General features: G+C 36.1%; 1 protein-coding gene across 7 annotated transcripts in view; it reads right to left on the bottom strand.

Annotated features, from left to right (window-relative positions):
* LOC149542221 (putative UDP-3-O-acyl-N-acetylglucosamine deacetylase 1, mitochondrial) overlaps positions 1-22,478 on the bottom strand; it is a 149,784-nt gene that overhangs the window by 75,301 nt on the left and 52,005 nt on the right. For all 7 annotated transcript variants that reach the window (XM_089797237.1, XM_089797235.1, XM_089797233.1 and 4 more), the window contains exon 5: positions 15,003-15,067. In XM_089797237.1, the coding sequence (XP_089653363.1) occupies positions 15,003-15,067 (65 nt within the window). The remainder of the gene's footprint in view (positions 1-15,002; positions 15,068-22,478) is intronic.

Genomic DNA, 22,478 nt, shown 5'->3' on the forward strand with positions numbered 1-22,478 from the left:
GTTAGAGATTTGCAAGTGGATGGCATACATGAGGGTGGGTGAGTTAGTGACTAAGCTTAGTTAGTATGGGTGGATGGGGTGGATTAAGCTAAAAGGAGGGTTTAGGAATAAGTTAAGGGTTATTAGATTTGAGGGTTTCATTTATCAAATAGGTTTATTTAATAAATGGGGATTTTGGAATTAGATAGAAGAATAGGATTTAATTGATAAATAATAGGTTATTTGATTTATCAATTAGGACTATAGATGATTAATTAAAATAATCAGCTAGGGGATGGCAAAGGATTAATTAAATAAGCATTTAATTAATGATGCCTTTAGATATAACTAAATAGGATTACCGAAGCAATGTAATCAAATTTAGGTGTCTACAGTCGGTTGGAGTCATTTTTGAATTCCATATTGATCTTGTTGTTTCTACTCTCGGTTCATTGTTGTTACTTAAGACTAGGGAGGGCTTGTAATTTAAAATTGACTTTAGAAGTTGTTGTGTTGCACTTGATCAATTCAGGAATTCTAGAATTTAGCGTGGGCATTGCTAAATCTAGCATGTTGTAAGGAGTTGTACAATATAGTTGCATTGTTCCTGAACAATTGATTTCTATCTAAGTGTCACATTGTGTATTGCCTTGTGGACACCCAATATTTCTATAAATGATTTCACTGCCATGTTCAAAGATATGGTGGATTTTGAAATATCCCCGATGGATATTTACCCAATTTCTTTCTCAGAATAATATTCAGAACATAAACATATGAAGATGTATTATAAATCAACAATATAAAACCGTAGATTCTAATAAAATCCCTTGAAAAATGCTATTGCATTATACATCAACAATACAATAACCAACATTAAAATCCAATCTTAAACACAATTTTACAATCCAATTGGAATAATAAGAAAAGAACCTGTAAGCACATGCAACACACCTAATGTGATGTCTCTACGAACAATGGGTTTGCGTCCATTGTCTACTGGCACAAAGGTTTACGTCCTCCCACTGGATGAAAGTTGAAGCTTTCTGAGTAGCTCTCACAAGAGAGAAACTTTGAAAGTTGAAGCTTTCTAAGTAGCTCTCACAAGAGAGAAACTTAAATTTGAATCACAAACCAAGCATCCCCCGAATGAATGAGTCTCTCTCCTTTTTAATCCTCAAAGTTGTGACTCTTCAACTCCCTTCTTGTCTTTTCATCTTATCTCTCCTTGTCATATTTAGCCCACTTTATAATACTAAATTGACCTTTTATAATTTTAATCCACGCTCTTATAGTCAATTTTAATATTATATGAATATGTCTTTAAATTTTCTAATGTCCCAAAAAGGTGACATTAAAAATCTTCCCTCCTTGAGATTGCTTGTCCTCAAGCAATCAGTACCAAGATCCCATATGAATCTGAAGGTAGCTCGAGAGCCCAATTTGAAAACAAATCCTGCCACACTGCGAAGCAAGGTGTCAAAATGCAACCCATCCATCAACCAAATCACTGGATCCCATGTTAATCCATGAGGTATTGTTGCATATGTAGGTTGTACAACTTTGGTCATCATTGCATCTAGTCTCAAACTGTGTAGAATTACAACAAAATCCTCAAAGTGTCATAGATACATATGCTCAACACTTGGATCCCAAACCATCCCGTGTGCATGTTCAGCCAGCATAACTTGACGTGTGCTACCATCATATACAAGAAGATCCTAAATCCATCTGAGAATCTTACTCCAATTGAGATCACTAGCACCACTGTGGTCGAATAATCGTGGGAACTCGACTATGTTGAAACCTACTCCTAGAAACATTACTAACCATGGGAATGTTCCCTCCAGGATCCCACAAACAAAAGGGCCATCCATCTTCCCAACTATCTGTAATATATTGCTACTTTGTGCCCATAGTAAGTGGAGTACTCCAACTGCTCAACTATCACAATGCTACCCCTCTCACTGTTTCCACTCTAACTATACTACTCACCACATCACTCTCCGTTTGTCAAGGCAGCAACCTCTTGGTTGCAACAATTGTCAATCCAGAACTCCTAACCAAAATCAATGGGTATACCATCATCACACTCGAATAGCGGGTTCTCCATTATCCAATCAGCATCTACTTCAAACAAAGGGTTGTCTACAAATTGAATGTGATATTGAGTTTTGGTACTTGGTCTTTTGGGACAACTATCCAAGTCATAAGTCTGTTGAATCTATCAAGTTCATTAATTATTTCTTGGAAAAACTCCTGCCTCTCTTTACTCTCATGCTTTTGACAATGATTTGTGATCCTACATCCTACCCTGATTTTTTGCCTCCCGAAGAGCAATTTGTGTATTATCCAATGCCTCATGAGCATACTTAAGCTCCTTGTTGAACTCCATAATCTCATTCTTTCCTTTACTCAACTGATCAAAATAAATTTCAGCAACCTTAAGAATGTAGTCCCTGTCAGAAAGCAAACATAAATAATTTGATTTCGTAGATTCAAGGGTTGTTTTGAGTCTTGACTACCTGCAAATCAGCAACAAACAAATCTCCTTCTACTCCCTTTTGAGCCTTCCAATGGAGATCCTCCACCATCTTGTGAGTGTTGTCATAACATACCAAAGATGTCACAACCATGTCTTCACTAAACTTCAACTGGTTTTTTAAGGCATGCATCTCGTTATTATCATGTTGATACAACTCATCATCTTTTAGTGTCATCTTGGACTATTCATTGGAGTTAAAATCAAGCATATAAGAAACGTATGGTTCATCGTACCAAGACTCCAACAAGTTGTTACTTCCAATACAACTAGCTTCATCAACATGTTTGTCAAGGCTAACCTCTAAATCACCAACGTAGAAACTTGTAGCCTGTGTAACATGATCACAAGAAGGTTGCAAATCAATAGTACCTGACTGCCCTTCTTTTTCAAGATCATCTATTAGATGATTTTGGTTTGCTGAAAACTCCTCATACAAATTGTTGCACTTGTCTTTTGCAAGGAGATTCTGGACCAATTCAAATACTTCTTTTTTGCCATATCAGTCTTGTTTTGAATGGAAGTTCATATAATAATAATAATCACTTTGAATTCGTGTTGGAAATTTGTTATATTCATCATAAATGTTAAGTATATCTACTCTTATATCGGATTGGAAATTATGGGTTAACTATTGTTTAATTTGAGCAAGGTCCTTTGTAACTCTGTCTTGATTGGGCATTTTCCCCAACTAATATTTTAGACTCGACTATGACCAAAACTTTCCAATTTGCTCAAATAATTCTGTCAAACAGTTGGTGGACATACAACGTCAATAGATTCCTTTAGCAACACCACAATCCAACTTTCAGATAGACCTAAGTCTTTTGGTGTAAGGAATTTGTACATCATACCATCACTCTTTCGGAAAGAGATGCCATAGGTGATTGGTGCTAGTGATCCAAAAATAAGGTGAGAAAGTATTGCTATAATCCATTGAACCAAAAGCTATGTCTGACTGTTTCTGTGAACTCGCTTTGGCGAAAGTGACATAGATAAAAAATATTTGTTATGATTAGAAAGAATTCAACAACCAAATTTGCAATGCTATCAAATTTTTTGCCTCCCCACCAGCTGCAAATGAAACAACTCCAAGGCTTGTAATCGACATAGTCAAACCACCATATATAATACTTTTGAGCAAATCCCAATAAGAAACTGATGTGCCTGTATTTGCTGGTTGAGAATCCTCTGATTGTGCAATGTTTATCACAGTTGTAGCCCTGCCATCACTTGGGTTTCGAGAATCTGGAGTGATCTTTGAGTTTTTGAAACATAATCATATACTTTGTTTAGCAAAATAGAATCACCGAATTTTCTTTGTTCAATACTTGCTAGATCATGTTGTGTCATTACCTCATTTTCTTCCAAATTTCTCTATCATGTTGTGTCATTACCTCACCCCTCTATGTTATAATGACCACTCATTCAGTTACACTCCTTCCCTCTGCCACTCCAACTTTGGATGAAGAAATATGGAGTATTGCAAAAAGCGTTACATGTAACTGTTGTTGTTTGTTCCTACCGTTTTATAATGACAAGTAACGTGTTATAGTTTTATGCGCTCAGGAGCTCTGCTTAACCCGAATACATTCAACATGCAACTACACTAGGCTAAAAGAAATGTAAAAAAATCAACTCCACCCTTTGTCTAACTACTGGTGGTAGTCGTAGCACAGTGGATACTTCCAAATGGGATTCAACACCAAGTTACTTTGCAGAGTCATTCCTCAGCTTGAATTCGACGATTACCACCATTTACTGTATTCCAATACCAAGGGGATTTGCTCAGAAATCTTCGAATGTTGCCATATAAAAAAAAATCCAAACTTTATGGTGCGATTATAGAAGGTCGACTATATGATGTTGTCGCTAATGGAAAAAATTCAAACATCTACCTCACTAATAAAATTTAGACAATTCTCAAAAAAACTCCTTCACAGTAATAATTTGTAGGTGCGCTCAATATACTCAGCAATTTTTTTTAAAGTTATCACCAAGACTATAAACAGCTTGCAATATGTATTTCAACGGCACATTAAAATTTGGAGGAAGCCGCGGCAATAAAAAAATATATATAATTTTTTTTATCTCCGTAAAGAATAATCATATAGCTTCGACCTTACAATGTATAGCCTGCCAAGAAGAATAATCGTTTTCCTTTGTAATTGATTCAAGGGCTTCCGCATCTGCTAGCAAAGTTCTTCAATTGCTAGTTGGTGCACACCCGACAGAACACCCAATTAAGAAGACGACAGACTCCAGTAATTCCCTTTCAAAAGTACCAAGACTCAATTTTTTCAGTCAAAATATTGAATCTGAAGATTATTCCAATACTAAGGGCTTGATAGATATAGATTCCTTCCGACACTTATTTTCCAGAAATAGACAATCTTCAACACTCCCTTAAAGTATATTTTTTAGAAACTTTGATAATATAAATTTTTGCCTTGCGCAATGAGATTTAAAATTCAGACTATAAATAACTTCATTACTCATGAAACTTCTAATTGGACCCAACAAGATGGCAGGGTCAATGCTTTGATACCATTGAAATATCCCCAATGGATATTTACCTGATTTCTTTCTCAAAATAATATTCAAAACATAAACATATGAAGATGTATTATAAATCAACAATATAAAACCATAGATTCTCATAAAATCCCTTGAAATATGCTATTGCATTATATATCAGCAATGCAATAACCAGCATTCAAAATCCAATCATAAACACAAGTTTATAGTCCAATTGGAATACTAAGAAAAGAACCTATAAGCAAATGTGACACCCCTGATGTGATGTCTCCATAGACAATGGGTTTGCGTCCATTGTCTACTGGCATGAAGGTTTACCTCCTCCCGCTGAATGAAAGATGAAGCTTTCCGAATAACTCTCACAAGAGAGAAACTGAAATCTAAATCATAAACCAAGCATCCCTCGAATGAATGAGAATGTCTCCTTTTAATCCTCAAAGTTGTGACTCTTTGACTCCCTTCTTGTCTTTTCGTCTTATCTATCGTTGTCATATTTAGCCCACTTTATAATACTAAATTGACCTTTTATAATTTTAATCCACGCTATAGTTAATTTTAATATTATATGAATGTCTTTAAATTTTCTAATGTCCCAAAAAGGGCACATTACAGATTTTCGCTCAAAATAGTGTCATTCTGTATTATGCATGTTGTCACAAATGATTCCGAAGAATTATTAGTGTCATTGTCTCATCAACCGTATTCCAGAGGTCGGCTAGGTTATGGACAATATATTCAATCTATCTTGTGATTATCATCAAAAGTCAGCAAACAACAATGTATATTAATGTGTGTCAAGCTATCGATAATGATATTGCTAGTGATATGGACACCGCTACTCTCAGCAAATCTACAATAATGTAAGCCGTAGAAGCATACAATGGTGAAGGAGTAGCAGTATTGCATAAATGGAATCTTTGGTCATAGATATTTGGTTGAACTAGTGAGTACTTTAGTTTTCTAGTTTAAATTTAGAGAAATAGTACATATACATATACATACTTATATGTATATGTTAGAATTACTTCACATGCTGATATCTCATGCTATTTGATATGTTATGATCATTCCCTGATCGAGCTATATATAAAAATATATATGCTGTGACAGTTCGTCTCATCGATTCATGACATTAATGATACTATATTTGTTGTTATTGTTCTATTATCATGACAGACTAAATTAAATTGTTGTCCCGAAATGTGCCAGAGATCATAACAATAAATATATCATGACAAACTACATTAAGTTGATGTCTCGGAGTGTGCCAGAGATCATGATACTTGTCATGATAGACTATATTCAGTTGTTGTCATAGAGCGTTGGATATCAAATAACACACATCTTTCCAAGATAAAACATATTCTTTTGGTAGGCATCAAGAATTTGATGCCAGTGCACATACCAAAAGAATATAAATATGATGAATATAATATGATTGATATTTCTTGTTGAGTCATACTTTAGATTATATTGAAAGATAACATCTAAGTTGATGGATATATTTTGATATTCCTTAAATATGCCATTCCAAGAATATCATACTGAGATGATATCTCTCCATATGCTTGAGAGCATAATGTGCTCTATAACAATCCTCCCTAGCTAAGAGGGAGTGTTAAGGTTGTAGCTTCAATCGGATTGAATTGACCTAGAGATAAATATTTTATGGTTATTGGTAAATCATCATTTAGAAAATACTTTTATATCTACATGTGTGTATATATATATATATATATATATATATATATATATATATATATATATATATATATATATATAAGACATGTCACCTCTCATATTTATAAGTCATTCCAATCTGCATTTGGAACATATCAATACGATGTCAATGTTATTACATTTGCAAAACTGATTCTTATTACTCAACAACATATTAGGGTGAGGATTTATGTTAATATTAGTGTAGTTTCAATCAGATAAAACACACTAAAGATATATATATATATATATATATATATATGAGATACATATTTAATTAGATATATGGATAATGGGAGATATTCCATATATATATTATATTATATATGTTATATTTTTATATATGCAAATATATAAATATTTGTATTAAATAACAAACTATTATTTTAAATACTAAAGAATAGACATGTCCTGATGAAGAGATGTGTCTATCCATATTTCATCTAATATAAGAGAGATGGTTGTCATTTGGACAGAAAAAATCAAATACATGGCAGTGCTATTACATTTACAGTGATCCCAAAAATCAACATAATATCAGAGCTGAGCTGCAAATCAATCAAAAAATAATGAGTATAGCGATGGTGGTCTTCTCATACAAGATTGATTATACTAGTAAGGTACATGCACCATATGTTTGACTATGAAAGCTACCAACAAATGCAGATGCAATGCTAGTGCAGTCATGAAATGGCGCAAGCACTAGTAGAATGCCACTCATAGACACACATGGAAGATGTGGAAGTCGTTTTGCAAGGCGTACCACTATTTCACAAGGTTTTTGATATTTGATGCATAAGCATCCTGGGTGTAAGAGCAATCTTGCATCAACCAAAAATATTTCATTTCAGTTGTTTAAATAATGGTTGTCTTAATGCAGAGTTGTTGTCTGTGAAGGGTTGCTACTTAGTAAGTCAGTCATATGAGCTCAAAATGTCCTAATTTCAAAGGTGGATATTCATCTTGGATATATCAGCCTACCAACTGAGGCTTAGTTCCATATCATGCGTATTAATGGATTTATTGCAGATTTTTGGTGTGCAATTTTGGTATAAAAACATTAGGATAACTGATGAAATCCTAAATGTGCTCGGATGAGGCCTAAAAACTTGACGTATGGGCGCTTGAATGAATTTGAGCTTGTTGTTCAGAAGCTAAGCTTCTTGAAAAGTGATCATAATAGCCAATCAAAGGAACGATTTACGAGATATGGCCTCAAAACTTCCAAAATAAATGTCAAAAATGTATTTGGCCGACTATACATGTATTGTTAGTGTTTATCAGGTATTGTTAGGGTCTGTCGGCCCTAGGTATTAAGTTTGAGTGTCTAGAACCTTCCCAAGTGGCATAAAATTGCCTATTTAAGAAATGCCTGAAAATTGTCTAGGACAATTCTGGGTGATAGTTTGCAGCTTTGTCTTGCAAATTACTATAATAAAGGCACGCATGTGGGTTAGCATATTGTCATCCCGAATTCTATAATTCTGCATTTGCGGCGAAGATATTCAAAAGAAAATTCAAGCATTGCAAGAACAAATGCGCAGAGGATTGAATCTTGCCCTAGGCAGTGACGAAAGTGAGAACGAAAGGGAAGAAGAAGGAAATGTTGATCAAGCAATAGAAGATGAAGTTTTGAACCTAGAGGAGGAAAAGCTTTTCAAGGCCATTTCTAGGATTGGAAACAGACCTAAGTTTGATGTTCACACATTTTTTGGAAATCTTAACCCAGAGGAATTGATTGATTGGATTAATGAATTAGAAGAGTAATTTGAATATGAAGATATTGAGGATACTGATAGGGTCAAGTTTGCAAAGGCGAAATTGAAGGGACATGCGAAGATCTTGGAGCGAAATAGAAGAGGGAAAGACAAAATCACCAAATTGGATCAAATGATAGCTAAAATGAAGCAACAGTTCATTCTCATGGATTATGAGCTTGATTTGCTGAAGAAGATGCGAGGGTTGAAGCAAGCGGGAAGATTTGTTCAAGAGTATATCGAGGAGTTCTACCAAGTTCTTATAAGAACCAGTTACACGAAAGCTGACAAGGAGAAAGTTGCCTGTTATATTAATGGGTTAAAGCCAAGCATTCAGGAGGAGCTGAGCCTGGTTTGAATGACCAGTATTGAGGAGGCATACAAGTTTTCGCTAAGAGTTGAGGAGAAGTTGAGCCAAAAGTTTGACAACAAGAATAGTGGAAGAGTTTGCAGTGGAATATCCGGCGCCCGGTCTTATGGAGGCCGAAATAATGATCAAAAGAACAAGGATGAGGCGAGTAGTAGCAGTCAAAACTAGAGAGGAAACAATTCCAATCATTTCCATGCTCTGAGCAAAAGAGTTTAGAGAGGAAGAGGAAGAGGGAAAGGATCTAGAAAAGGAAGTTTACGTGGAAAATGCTTCCACTGTGAAGAAGAGCATAGATCATTTGAATGCTCTCAGCACCAAGCAAGGATAGATCGAAGAACAGAAGGCCAGGCGAGAGTTAAACATGTTGATGAAGATGCTAGATCATCACATTCTGAAAATGCTGAAAGAGGAGAAATCCTAGTTAACAAAAGAGTTCTGCTGAGTGGTGAGAATGAACCTGATCAAAGGAGTTTGTTTCGCACTAGGTGAAGATGTGAACATAAGTGTTGTGATGTGATTATTGATGGTGGAAGCACTGAAAATTTGGTGTCAGAAAATATGGTCACAACGTTTCAGTTGAAGAGGCAACAACACCCACATCCATACCGTATTGCCTGGGTACAAGATGACCACAAGGTTATGGTTAGTGAGCAATGCTCAATGAAGTTCAAGATTGGAAGCTACCAGCATGAGATGTTGCGTGATATCATACCATTGGAAATATGTCATATGTTGTTGGGTAGACCATGACAGCTTGACAAGATTGTTGTACATGATGGGCGAGCAAATACCTACACTGTGACAAAGGATGGAGTGAAACATAAGTTGAAGCCATTGAAGGAGAAAGAAGAAAAGGTATGTAGTGTTGCTAGAATATGTTTTGTTGATGGGAAGGAATTTCTCCAAGGTATGAAGCATGAGCATATGTGTTTTGTTGTAATTCCAAAATATGGTAAAGAAGAAGTAGATGAGGTACTTGCAGAAGTTGTAGATTTATTAGGAGAGTATCCTGATATTGTATCAAGTAATGTACTTGAAGGATCACCCCCTGTGAGGAAGACCAGTCACTAGAGCGATTTGATTCCAGGAGCTAGTTTTCCAAACAAGGCAGCGCACAAAATGACACCAACATAAAGTGAAAAGTTGAACAAAGAAGTGCATGAGTTATTGCAGAAGGGGTTGATTTGGGAGAGTTTGAGTCAATGTGTTGTACCAGCAGTATTAGCACCAAAGAAGAATGGAGGATGGAGGATGTGTATAGATTGTCACGCTATCAATAAAATCACAATCAAGTATAGATTTCCATTGCGAAGGATGGATGATATTATGGATTGTTTGAGTGGAGTTTTGTATTTCACAAAGATAGATCTGAAGAGTGGATACCATTAGATTCACATCAGAGAAGGAGACGAGTGGAAGACTGGCTTTAAGACAAGGGAAAGATTGTACGAGTGATTAGTCATGTCTTTTGGGCCAACCAATGCACTGAGCACTTTCATAAGGCTCATGAATGAGGTACTAAAGGAGTTTATGGGTAAGTTTGTCATTGTTTACCTAGATGATATTTTGATCTTTAGTAAAACATTGGAGGAACATTTGACGCATATTCAAAAGGTGTTAAATAAGTTGAGGGAAGAAAAGTTGATGATAAAACTAAAGAAGTGCAGTTTTGTGAAGGAGTTGGTGTACCTAGGATTTGTAGATTTTGGGAATAAAATGTATGAATAACACAATCTGATATAGAGCTCAAGCTATGTGAATGGAAAAATATTAAAAAAACTTGTGTTGAAACATGTATTGTTTTACTTGATGAGATGCCTCTAAATAATGAAATTGTTGAATGCATGTTGAAGGGATCAGCATGGATCCTATGGATTGGTTAGTTTTGGTAGATGCTCTGAATCAAACATCTAGGTGTTGGCCCTACCAACTATTAACCTATAAAACAAACATATTAATAAATTCAATTAATCCAAACTTCACTAGTCTAAAAAAAAAATGTTCTCTCGTTTAATTGACACAAAACCCAATTTCAGGTAACAATCTTGACCCAAGAATACTTAGATCTAATGTACATATCAATGATATCATCAAAAGCTCAAAATGAGACCTATATTTTAGGTGTGTAAAAAATATATGAAAGCAAGAAACGGGTATCAATGGGGTTAGTTGGAGGGTGAATTTTCATGACTTGAGCCTACAAGAAAGGAACCAACAATTATCAATCTAGTTTCCCATAATAAATCTGAATATAGTGTGTATGCTTGATTCATTGCTAGAGGGAAACTCAAAGTTTTAATATAATAAAAATAAAATCAAATGTATAGGAAAAATACATTTCTCTACGTAGGTTACTATGAATTATTATAGGTTACAGCAAATCCATCTAAGTTTAACCCTAACAAGCCCACAATTTTTTTCCATACCATGGTCAAATACCCTCCAATAACATGATCTTCACCAAGTTAAAATAAACCTAAATCCAAGCATAAACTCGAACAAACGAGTACAACAAGATTCACTCCAAGAAGCCTACTCCCTAGCTATTTTTAATGTTAGTTTCCATCAATTTGTCTCACCCATGTCATTCATTTCCCTCCTCATCAGTGCACAAAGAGTGCTTCAACGCTAAACAAGCAAAGAGAACAACAATTTTATTGCTGAAGAAAGATTCTAGGATCTTTGCAACACCCACCTCATGCACTAGCTATAGACATGACGGGTTGACTAACACTAAATATTTACTCCTTCAATGGAGTTTTATTTTCAATTTTGGGAGAGGGGGGGTGGGGGGGGTTTCCTCCCCGTCTATCTTGCGTATCATTTGAAGGTGTTTTGTCAAATTTCTTTGTTTTCCTATTATGATCTGAGTTTTTGCCTCCCCAATCATTTGGCCTATAAATATATGACAAATATATAATAACTCATTGATATACATTAAATTCTTTTTACCTGAAGCAATGAAAGGATACGGCAGAAATGAGGGACCTTATCCCCATTTAACAAAGATATAACTAAAAGGTTTGAACCTTGGCTGGCACAACAACACACTCAATTAACTAACACAATCAAAAAAATTAAAATGACTATATTATATTATTTTCCATTCATCTGGAACAAAAGGTTTAACCTTCAAGTGCAATGTGAAGCAAACCAAATTGGCTACCTGCTCATCAAGGCTTCCTAAAACCAAACTTTGATGACACATCCTCTAGTAACCATGGTGTCTTTAATGTTGGTTCTATAGTTAGAGGTAGAAAAGGAACTTTCATATGCGGTACTTCTCTAAAGGTTGTCCAAGGCACAAATAGTTAGGCTCAATCTCAAGCAATTCTTGGGATGAATTTAGATTTGAGATTTTGATAAACAACTATATCTTGAAGGGGATTCAACGGTATCTTAAATGCTATTCAAAAGAGAAGCTGTGGTAATTGACAGCTAGAAATCATCTTGGGGTCATTATGACCCTTCATTGATTCATTTGATACCTTTTCTTTTGGACATTGCTTCTACAAAGAAAATAAGGACGTACACTTCTTAGCCAACTTTGGAATTGACTAGTCAACACTAAAGGTGGCAAATTCAAGCTTAGATAATCAACCAAGCCCAATGGACCTTTTTGTGGAGGCAGATTTGAGGTAATCCCCTAGATGGCAATCTAGGCCATGGAACAAAGGTCATGTGGTTTGATTTGATGATAAATATATCATAATCATTGCTCAACCTCATATTTTAAGCCCATTAAACAATTTGGATGTGGAGGGAGATATCTCCACTCTACTATCTTTTTGATATCACTTTCACTTGAGATGTCAAGGTTGTTTTAAGTTAGCACCACCACTTTTCACATTCTACCAAAAAGATTAGTTGGGTGTATGTAGTTGATGAGGTGGTAAGTGAGATTTGTGCAGCTTGGTTAAAGTTATTGCTATTTTCGCATTTTTGTTATTTTTCAGTTTTGGGTTTCTTCCAATGACATTTGTGGAGTTAGAATTATTTTTTCTATCCATGAAATAAATGAGATGGATTTCAAGGAGGAGATAAAATACATTCAACTAGACAAGATTTTTGTGTATTACACCAAGGAACGCATGACTGCCCTCAAGGAAGTACTTGGGGTCAATTATTTAGAAGCAAATGTCTTGATCAAAGTCAACTCAAAGATTACATATGTGTTTTAGCCCAGTTTGTACAGGTGTCAATCCATTAAATAAATGAGATGGATTTCAAGGAGGAAATAAAATACATTCAATTAGACAAGATTGTTGTGTATTTCACCAAGGAAAGCATGACTGCCCTCAAGGAAGTGCTTGGGGTCAATTATTTAGAAGCAAATGTCTTGATCAAGGTCAACTCAAAGATTACATATGTGTTTTAGCCTAGTTTGTTAAAGCTTGACACTTGTACAAATATTTTATCAATAGCCAAGATGTTTGCTATAGTGGGGTTATGTCAAGCCTTGGAGGCTATTTTGGGTTCTTTATAGCTCATCCCAATTGATGTTGAATTTTTCACAACCTAGCTTCCTTTTGTGAATTGGAGGCTTGTTTCCAAAAATTTAGAAGTAAAACAATCAACATTCAATGTGGCGGGAGCTATAGTGCACCTGTTAACCTCAGAAAATTAAGGAGCATGCTATGCCCTGACACCCAACCCCACACATACCCCAACCAAATTGGGCAGGGCCCTATTCTCACTATAGTTGGGGGTTCAAACCCCTCAAATCTAAGGTAGGTAGTTTCCATTAATTTGTCTAGCTCACATCTTCAATTTCTCTCCTCGTCGGTGCACTTAGAGTGCTTCAATGTTAAACATGCAAAAATAACAGTAATTTTATTGCTGAAGAAAGATTCTAAGATCTTTGCAACACCTACATTATGTACTAGTTTCTAGACTTGGTGGGTTGACAAGCTCTCAAGCTTTACTCCTTGAATGTTTTTTTCGTTTGGTTTTCCTCCCTATCTCTCTTACATATCATTTGAAGGTGTTTTGTCAAATTTCTTTGTTTTCGTGTCAAGAGCTGAGTTTTTGGGCCACCTCTCAACATACATACTTGAAATCTAAACTATATTTTTGATGGTTGATACTATATACTTGAAATCTAAACTATATTTTTGTGGTGCAAAACTTCAAGACAAACTTGAGATTCCAAACCTAAATCATGACTACTCTACCAAAGATGGTCGAGGGATATTTGTTGGGATTGTTTTAAGGTCCAAACTTCTGCGCTATTCACACAAAGATCACCATATAACCAAGGGCATTTATCTTAGTTACCATCACAAGTGATAGTAACAAGGATTAGAATCTCACAAACATTTACGAAAAACCAATTTAATATAGTTTAGCTACAATTTAAAGCACATTATTTTTAGGGATAAAAACATTTTATGTGATCTTGGATGAGGGCCCTCTCAAATCTCCCCAAGACAGTTGAGTGGCTCCTAGGAAAACCCTATCCATCCCATACATGAGATACTACTACATAGGCAATAGCCAAGGTTCTCCCCTTGTAAGATAAGAAGTCCCAAGGATGTCTTGTCTGGTCAAAACTAATGGCAGGTCAACATGTAGACATCACAAAGCAATGGTAAACCTGTTTTACTTTTCTTTAAGACAATCATCATAATATGCTATAAATTTTGGAAATGGCACAAAAGAAACAAAAAGAAAACAGCTGAAATCTTTATTATTTTAATATGTTGTGTGGCGATGGCTAAGTGATCAAAACTACAATATAAAACATCATTGTTTGCAGCTCACTAAACAATAGCCTGGATCATTGGCGTGAATCTTTCTTAAAACTGCAATAGTAAAATACCATTTTACAATTTCCAAGAAGCATGCATGACGATTACCAGTTTATTTGTGTTATCATCTCTCCAAATGCTATTACATGTAGGAAGATTGACTAATAATATAATAGATGATTCCAATAACAAAGAGAATATTCTTCATCCATTTTAAGTTAAGGGTTCAACTGGAGCATCTTTATTTCGTTATATCCATAATGTTAGATATCTGTATATATTATTCATGAAATATCATCATCTGGCTTCTTTAACATTGTGGATATAGCAGAATTCAATTTGCTCACCTGCATACCAAGGCATTGTCCAAAGACCCTCCCTTTATAAGTCCAGCTGTCCGTAGTTGTTCAATCTGCATATGATAAAACACCTAATCATATATCATACGATTATGCAACATCATGTTCAGTGCAAATCAGAATGAGCTTTTTCAACAGGGAGTAGTCTATTATTGGTTCAGTCTCTACTAGCCATCCGTGCACAAAAACTTATGGATACATTTAAGAGTAGTTGTCTCAAGGTCAGCAATGTATAATTGTTCTGCAGTTTCAGATCTCTCAACACTTGTTAATGTTTACTTCTTTAAATTTTCATTTACTGCAATGAGTAGCAGTTGAAGTGAAAAGACACACAAAAAAGGAGTTTTAATATTTTTCTGTGTTGGTGTATGTTCAATGTTATCAGAATCTAAATCTAAATGGAAGTGTCTTTATAACTGATGTGTGCATCTTTGTAGGTAATTTTGGAAGGATATATTAGCCTGGAATCTAAGAATACTCTTGAAAAACGAAGGCTGTAGACAAACTAACAAATCTCTCTGTCACTCAGGTGCACAGTCTTTCATTCCTGTTTGCCTATGTATAATTGAATGCAAATAGATGGTTCCTTACAGTCAATGTCTCTTCCCAAAATAGACAGACTTCACTTCTCAGTTGTATATGGATGGGAGTTAAGTTTTTACTCATGAAGGCACAAATCACAATTAAGTTTTATTGATGTACCACCTGTATATTAGTTTAAACTACTTCGATGTAGAAACCTTGTAGCCATTGCCCTATGTAGACAAACTAACAAATCTCTCTGTTACTCAGGTGCACAGTCTTTCATTTCTGTTTGCCTATGTATAATTGAATGCAAGTGGATGGTTCCTTACAGTCAATGTCTCTTCCCAAAATAGACAGACTTCACTTCTCAGTCGTATATGGATGGGAGTTAACTTTTAACTCATGAAGGCACAAATCACAATCAAGTTTTATTGATGTACCACCTGTATATTAGTTTAAACTACTTCGATGTAGAAACCTTGTAGCCATTGCCCTCTCTATGACATTTTTGACATTTTGCATGCAATAAAATCCAAATCATCTTAGCAACTACATTTCTGGAAATACTTTTTGAACAAAAAAGAATTGAAAAATGAATTTATGTTCATACTGACTTGAAAGATCTGCTGCAATCTGTCAAATATGACCAAATTGATTTCAAAAGCAATAATGCATTAAAAAAATTGTGATTGGTTTCCTTTGGAGTAAACTCAAAACAGTGAAAAATGTTACAAATGTAAATGGCGGAATACTTGAATGAATTAATCAGAGATCAAACTGATCTATATATACAAAGAGGAGAGTTGAATAGAATAGAAACATTCTATTCTAGACTACACCTAAATATTAGAAACATTCTAATATCAAACTGATCTATATATACAAAGAGGAGAGTTGAATAGAATAGAAACATTCTATTCTAGACTACACCTAAATATTAGAAACATTCTAATATTTACAGAGATATAATAAGATACAATAGTGAGCATTAAAAAGAAACATGAAGGTTATTTTAATAGCCCCCCTTAATGCTCAATCTATTTACTACACCAATAGATCCCCTGAATTTAACAAACTTGTCAGGACCAAGAGGTTTTGTGAAAATATCTGCTGATTGCTCTGAGGTAGGGACATAGCGTAACTGAATAGATCCATCTTCTAGTAATTGTCGGATGTAATGGAAATGAAGCTCTATGTGCTTGGTTCGTTCATGAAACACTGGGTTCTTGGCAAGTTTGAGTACGCCCTAATTGTCTAAAAACAAAGAAGTCGGACCTGCTTGAGGAATATGCATATCTGCAAGCATCTGCTGGAGCCAAACTGCTTCACAAGCTCCCTTGACAGCTCCTCTATATTCTGCTTCTGTAGAGGAGAGTGCATGTGCCTGTTGCTTCTTACTAGTCCAAGTAACTGTTGCAGATCCGATACTGAACACATAGCCAGAAGTAGATTTCCTGTCATCAACTGAGCCGGCCCAATCGAAATCGGTGAATCCACTGAGCTGAGGAGTAGTACTCCTTGTGTAAAGAAGACCATAATCTGAAGTACCATGTACATAGCGTAACACACGTTTCGCTGCAATCCAATGATCAGTCTTGGGGTTTGTCATGAACCGTGAGATGTAGCTGACTGCAAAACTGAGATCAGGTATAGTAGTAGTAAGGTAGATGAGACTACCTACTAGCTGCCTGAAGAGTGTTTCATCTACAGGAGGAGAAACAGATTGTGTGGACAGTTTCAGACTAGTCTCCATAGGAGTGGAGGCAGATTTGCAATCCTGCATTCGATACCTATCAAGCAAACTTCTGGCATACTTGGACTGAGACAAAAAAATATTGTTGTCAGTCTGACAAACCTCAATACCTAGACAATAATGAAGCAATCTGAGATCTGTCATATCAAAAGTTCTGCATAGATCCTATTTGATTTCTGAAATCAAATGTTCTGAATTTCCAGTAATGATCAAATCATCCACATAGAGAACAAGAAAAAGAATATCATTACCAGAGTGTTTAATATACAGATTACTGTCCAATAGACTACGCTGAAATCCTTGACCAACCAAGTAATGATCAATCTTTATGTACCAAGCCCTAGGGGCCTATTTAAAACCATAGAGGGCCTTCTGGAGTCTACATACTTTGTGTTCTGAACCGGCAACCTTAAACCCTAGGGGCTGTGTCATGTAGACTTCTTCCTGTAATTCACCATTGAGAAAGGCGCTCTTCACATCCATCTGATGAACTTTCCAACCATACTAAGCTGCAATTGCAAGAAGAATGCAAATAGTGCTCATCTTGGCTATTGGAGCAAATGTCTCCTCATAATCAATGCCTTCGCGCTGGGTGAATCCTCGAGCAACAAGTCTAGCTTTGTATTTGTCCAAGGTACCATCTGCATGGTACTTAACCTTATAGACCCATTTACAGCTAATGGGTTTCTTCCCAGGGGGGAGATCTGAAAGAACCCAGGTGTGGTCCTTTTGAAGACTCTAAAGCTCAGCATCCATTGCTTGTTCCCATTCTAGAATTCCTTTGGCCTCTGCATATATTTGGGGCTCAGGGATACTATGGATGTTGGCCATAAGAGCTATATTAACTGTGTTGTGCTGAAGGATCTTATTTCTGGAGGTTCTACCCTCAATGAATTCATCAGGACGAAGATCACTTATCATTTCAGCCCACCATTTTGGCCGAAGAGTCGAGGAGCCAATATCAGATGTTGTCGAAATAGCTGGATGAGAAGCAGGAGCAAGAGTTGTATTATCTAGAAGTGACTGAGGTGGTGTATCAATAGCATCAAATGACTCATATAAAATAGAAGAACCCAAGTCAGAGATTGTTGAAGACTGAATCTCGAAATGTGGTGGGGAGTCAGAGAGCGGAAATTGTCTGAGTTCCTCATCAAACACAACATCACGACTGAAGATTAAACGATCAGTATTTACATCAATCAGTCTGTAGGCCTTATGTGTGTGACTGTATCCTGTAAACATAAGTTTTTGGCTTTTGGAATCCAACTTAGTGCGTTTGGCATCAGGAATCCATACATATGCTAGAGAGTGAAAAACTTTCAAATGGTTGATCCTAGGTTTGCGACCAGACTAGGCTTCCTCAGGAGTCTTATGATTAACTGCAAGGGTGGGTGATCAGTTAAGAAGGTAGACAGCTGTGGATATTGCTTCTGCCCAATATTTTCTAGGAACATTTCTATGTTCTAGCATAGCCCTAGCCATTTCTAGGATGGTATGGTTTCGACGCTCTACAACACCATTTTGCTAAGGGGTGTGAGGTGTGGTGAACTGACGTCTAATGCCATGAGTAGTACAGAAGGCAAAGAAAGCAGAAGAACAGAATTCCCCCCCATTATCGGTCCTAAGAGTACAGATGGAGGAACTAGACTCTTTTTCTACTAGAGCTTTAAACTACTGAAATACAAGAAAGGCATCTGATTTTTGCTTAAGAAAATATACCCACATTTTGCGACTGAAATCATCCACAAAGAGTAAAAAAAACCTGTTCCCAGTAATAGAAGGAGTATTCATAGGACCACATACATCAGCATGGACCAGCTGGAGTACTCTGGATGCCCGCCATGAATCACCATTCTTAAATGGTGTCCTATCTTGCTTCCCTGCTTGGCAAGCTCCGCAAACGCGATGGTTCTGGGTTTGAATATTAGGTAGGCCATGGACTAAATTATCCCGAGCAAGTTGTGCTAGATATTGAATGTTCAGATGACCGTATCGCTGATGCGAGAGACTGCTAAGAGTGGATGATTTGGCGATGAAGGCATGCTCAAGGGAATCGCCTGAATCTACAAGCCTATAAATACCATGATCCTCAAGATCGAAAGCAAGGGTAGTGCGAGAAGCACGATCAATAATCGAACACTTATTTCCACTGAAAACGACATCCAATTGAGGAGAGTGCTTCATAATCTAACTAACAGACAGAAGATTATGTTTCATGCCAGGAACATAACATAGATTGAGAAACATGAGTTTTCTCCCTCCAAACTGAATCTGAACATTGCCCTTGCCGACAATATTGTATTCTTCGCCGCCTCCAAAGATTACTAAGTCAGAATAGGCAGTGAATTCAACAAACCAATCACGCCTATGAGAGGCACCAGAATCGATGTACCAGGCAAAAGATTTCACATGATTTGCAAGTATGTTGGCCATAAAGGCATGGTAGATAGATTCTTTCTGCTCTGAGTGTTGGGCAGCATTGGCTTGCTGTTTAATTGAGTCTGACTTCTGATGCTGCTGATACAAATGCTTATAATATGTGAATATTTCAAATGGCACAAACTTCGAGGTGAGAAAATGAAAGACCCAAAAAAATTGGAGAAGTACCCCGAAAAGAGCTCGAAAAACCCAAAAATAAAATGTTGTCGAAATCTAGATCCACTAGCTCGAAAATTGAGGCACAAAAAATGAGGCACCCACAAAAATCTAATGAAGACCCATTTGAGATTTCAAAAAACCCACCAAAAATATGTGATAAAAAAAAAATTCCGAAGTCAAAAAACTAGGGTTTCGAGCAAAATAACAGTCGGCGGCCAAAGAGGTCAAAAAGGCAGAAAAATGAGGTTTGCAGGTAAAAAATCAACAAAACCCAACAGCAGAAACGCAAGTAGAATATCCAATAGGGATAGACAGACCCGTTTTTGAGAAAAAAACCAAAAAATTCCCACTTTTTGAGATCTAGGTGTGAACAGATTTGAATAAACGACCTCCAGATTTGAACAAAACGACCTTCAGATTTGTGATTTATAGACTAAGCCACGGATTTCCAAGAAAAAAATTGGCAAAAAACAAATCCATGATTTTCCAAGAACACCAGTAGCTGAAGGCACAATTTTTCAGTCGATTTGCACAGAGGGTTTGAACCTTAGCTCTGATACCATGTTACAAATGTAAATGGCAGAATACTTGAATGAATTAATCAGAGATCATACTAATATATATATACAAAGAGGAGAGTTGAATAGAATAGAAACATTCTATTCTAGACTACACCTAAATATTAGAAACATTCTAATATCAAACTGATCTATATATACAAAGAGGAGAGTTGAATAGAATAGAAACATTCTATTCTAGACTACACCTAAATATTAGAAACATTCTAATATTTACAGAGATATAATAAGATACAATAGTGACCATTAAAAAGAAACATGAAGATTACTTTAATAAAAAATTGCAAGAAGTATTTACCTTCTGGCCCATCACTTATCGATTTCAATAAATGGATTATGATGTCATAAGCATGGCCTTTTGAAGTTATGAGATTTATAGGATCTCCAATTCCATCTATCAAGAGAGTCAGTTCGTAAGCCAACCAAAATAATTTAATGTACCCTTTTGGGATGACCCTAGATCTTGTCCTAACATCACAAATTCAACTGAAAAAAGGAACGCAATATAGTTTATCAACATAAACCTTGGTTTTGATCTTGCAACTATTTTATATGATATTGGAAATATAATGCATAGTACTAATTATTTCTATTTTGGGTTAATGATCCCAATCGGTTCAATTCAAGCCCTCATATAGCAATAATTATCTTATTCTATTTATTGTAAATCACGCAATAACCATCCATTGTTCCATTTCCCATTATCATATTTCAGGTTTGGAGAGGAAAACCAAAAAGGGTACCTTGTTATTGTTCAGCGCAATTAAGCCCAAGAGCATGCAGTACCAGAACAAAACAACTTGTGCAGTACTAGACCAAGACAACTTGCACCTTGGCCCACAAGCGGAGGAACATTTCCTAATGATTCAATTCCTTGGGGTGGGCTGCTTAATTCATGGGAACATGGTTATACAGCAAGATTTTTCAGCCTGTTTAAGCCCAAAACCATGCCGAACCCAACCAAGGAAACTCAACCCTTGGCCCACAAGAAGAGGAACATCCCCTAATGGTTTAATCCCCTAGGGTGGGCTACCTAATCAGAGGGAACCTATTCCTACCAGCCTTGCCTAACGTATTTCCTTCCATTACTTATATGATTGTTTATTTCACTTCTCACAACCAACCATCATGGGGAATAAATACAATGACAAAGAGGGGGCATGATGACGTCCACTACTAAGCCCAAGGACACAGAGCATACAACCAAGACAACTCGGCCCCTTGGCCTTCAAGTGGAAAGAACTTCCAACCAAAACAATTCCATTCAACTTGTGGTGGGCTACTTAGACGGGACCTTATATCGATTTTCCCATATTGATCACCTTCATCAACCACGTATGATTGCTTCCTTGGGAAATAAATAGATAAATAAATTAAGGACCCAAATTGATTAGCATTTGATATATTTAAATATATCAAACACATGAGAGATAATATGTTATTAAATATCTTCACCATGCATATACAAAGCATATATCTCATGCATACCACAATCAAACAAGAATCTTGTTGCCCATGTTTTTGATTGTTGATATCTAAGGAACTGATCTACTATTTATGAGCGTCGATGGCTAATTGAAGCCCTTTGCCTCATTGATGCCTTTCTTCCAAATGAACTTGTTCCTTGCATAGCCCTCAAAGAGGACAAATAGACACCTCTCTTAGCTCTTCCAAATTGAGGTTTCCTCTTTCAAATAGTCAGTATCATTCAGATTAGTAGTAATTAACAATCCCACTTCCCTCTGCCTTCTTACTCATATTAGGTCACCTTGAAATCTGTTTATTCTACTTTCAAATATGTTCAACAGTGTATTCATATGTCAATTGTAATAAAAATGTTTTTATTTTTATCCTCCTCTCCTTTCCTCCATTTCTATTATCATTTAATCTTCTAACCATACCATTGCAAAAGCTCAACAAGTGCGACTATATGTAATGAGGCAACCATTCAAGTGAGGTCGGCCTTCCCAACATTTTCCTCCCCTTCTAAAAGAGGCGGTTGTTCCTCTT

Source organism: Cupressus sempervirens, chromosome 8 (genome assembly GCF_028749045.1).
Source record: "Cupressus sempervirens isolate cs-2001-9-10 chromosome 8, ASM2874904v1, whole genome shotgun sequence".
In the NCBI taxonomy this organism is placed as follows: Eukaryota; Viridiplantae; Streptophyta; class Pinopsida; order Cupressales; family Cupressaceae; genus Cupressus; species Cupressus sempervirens.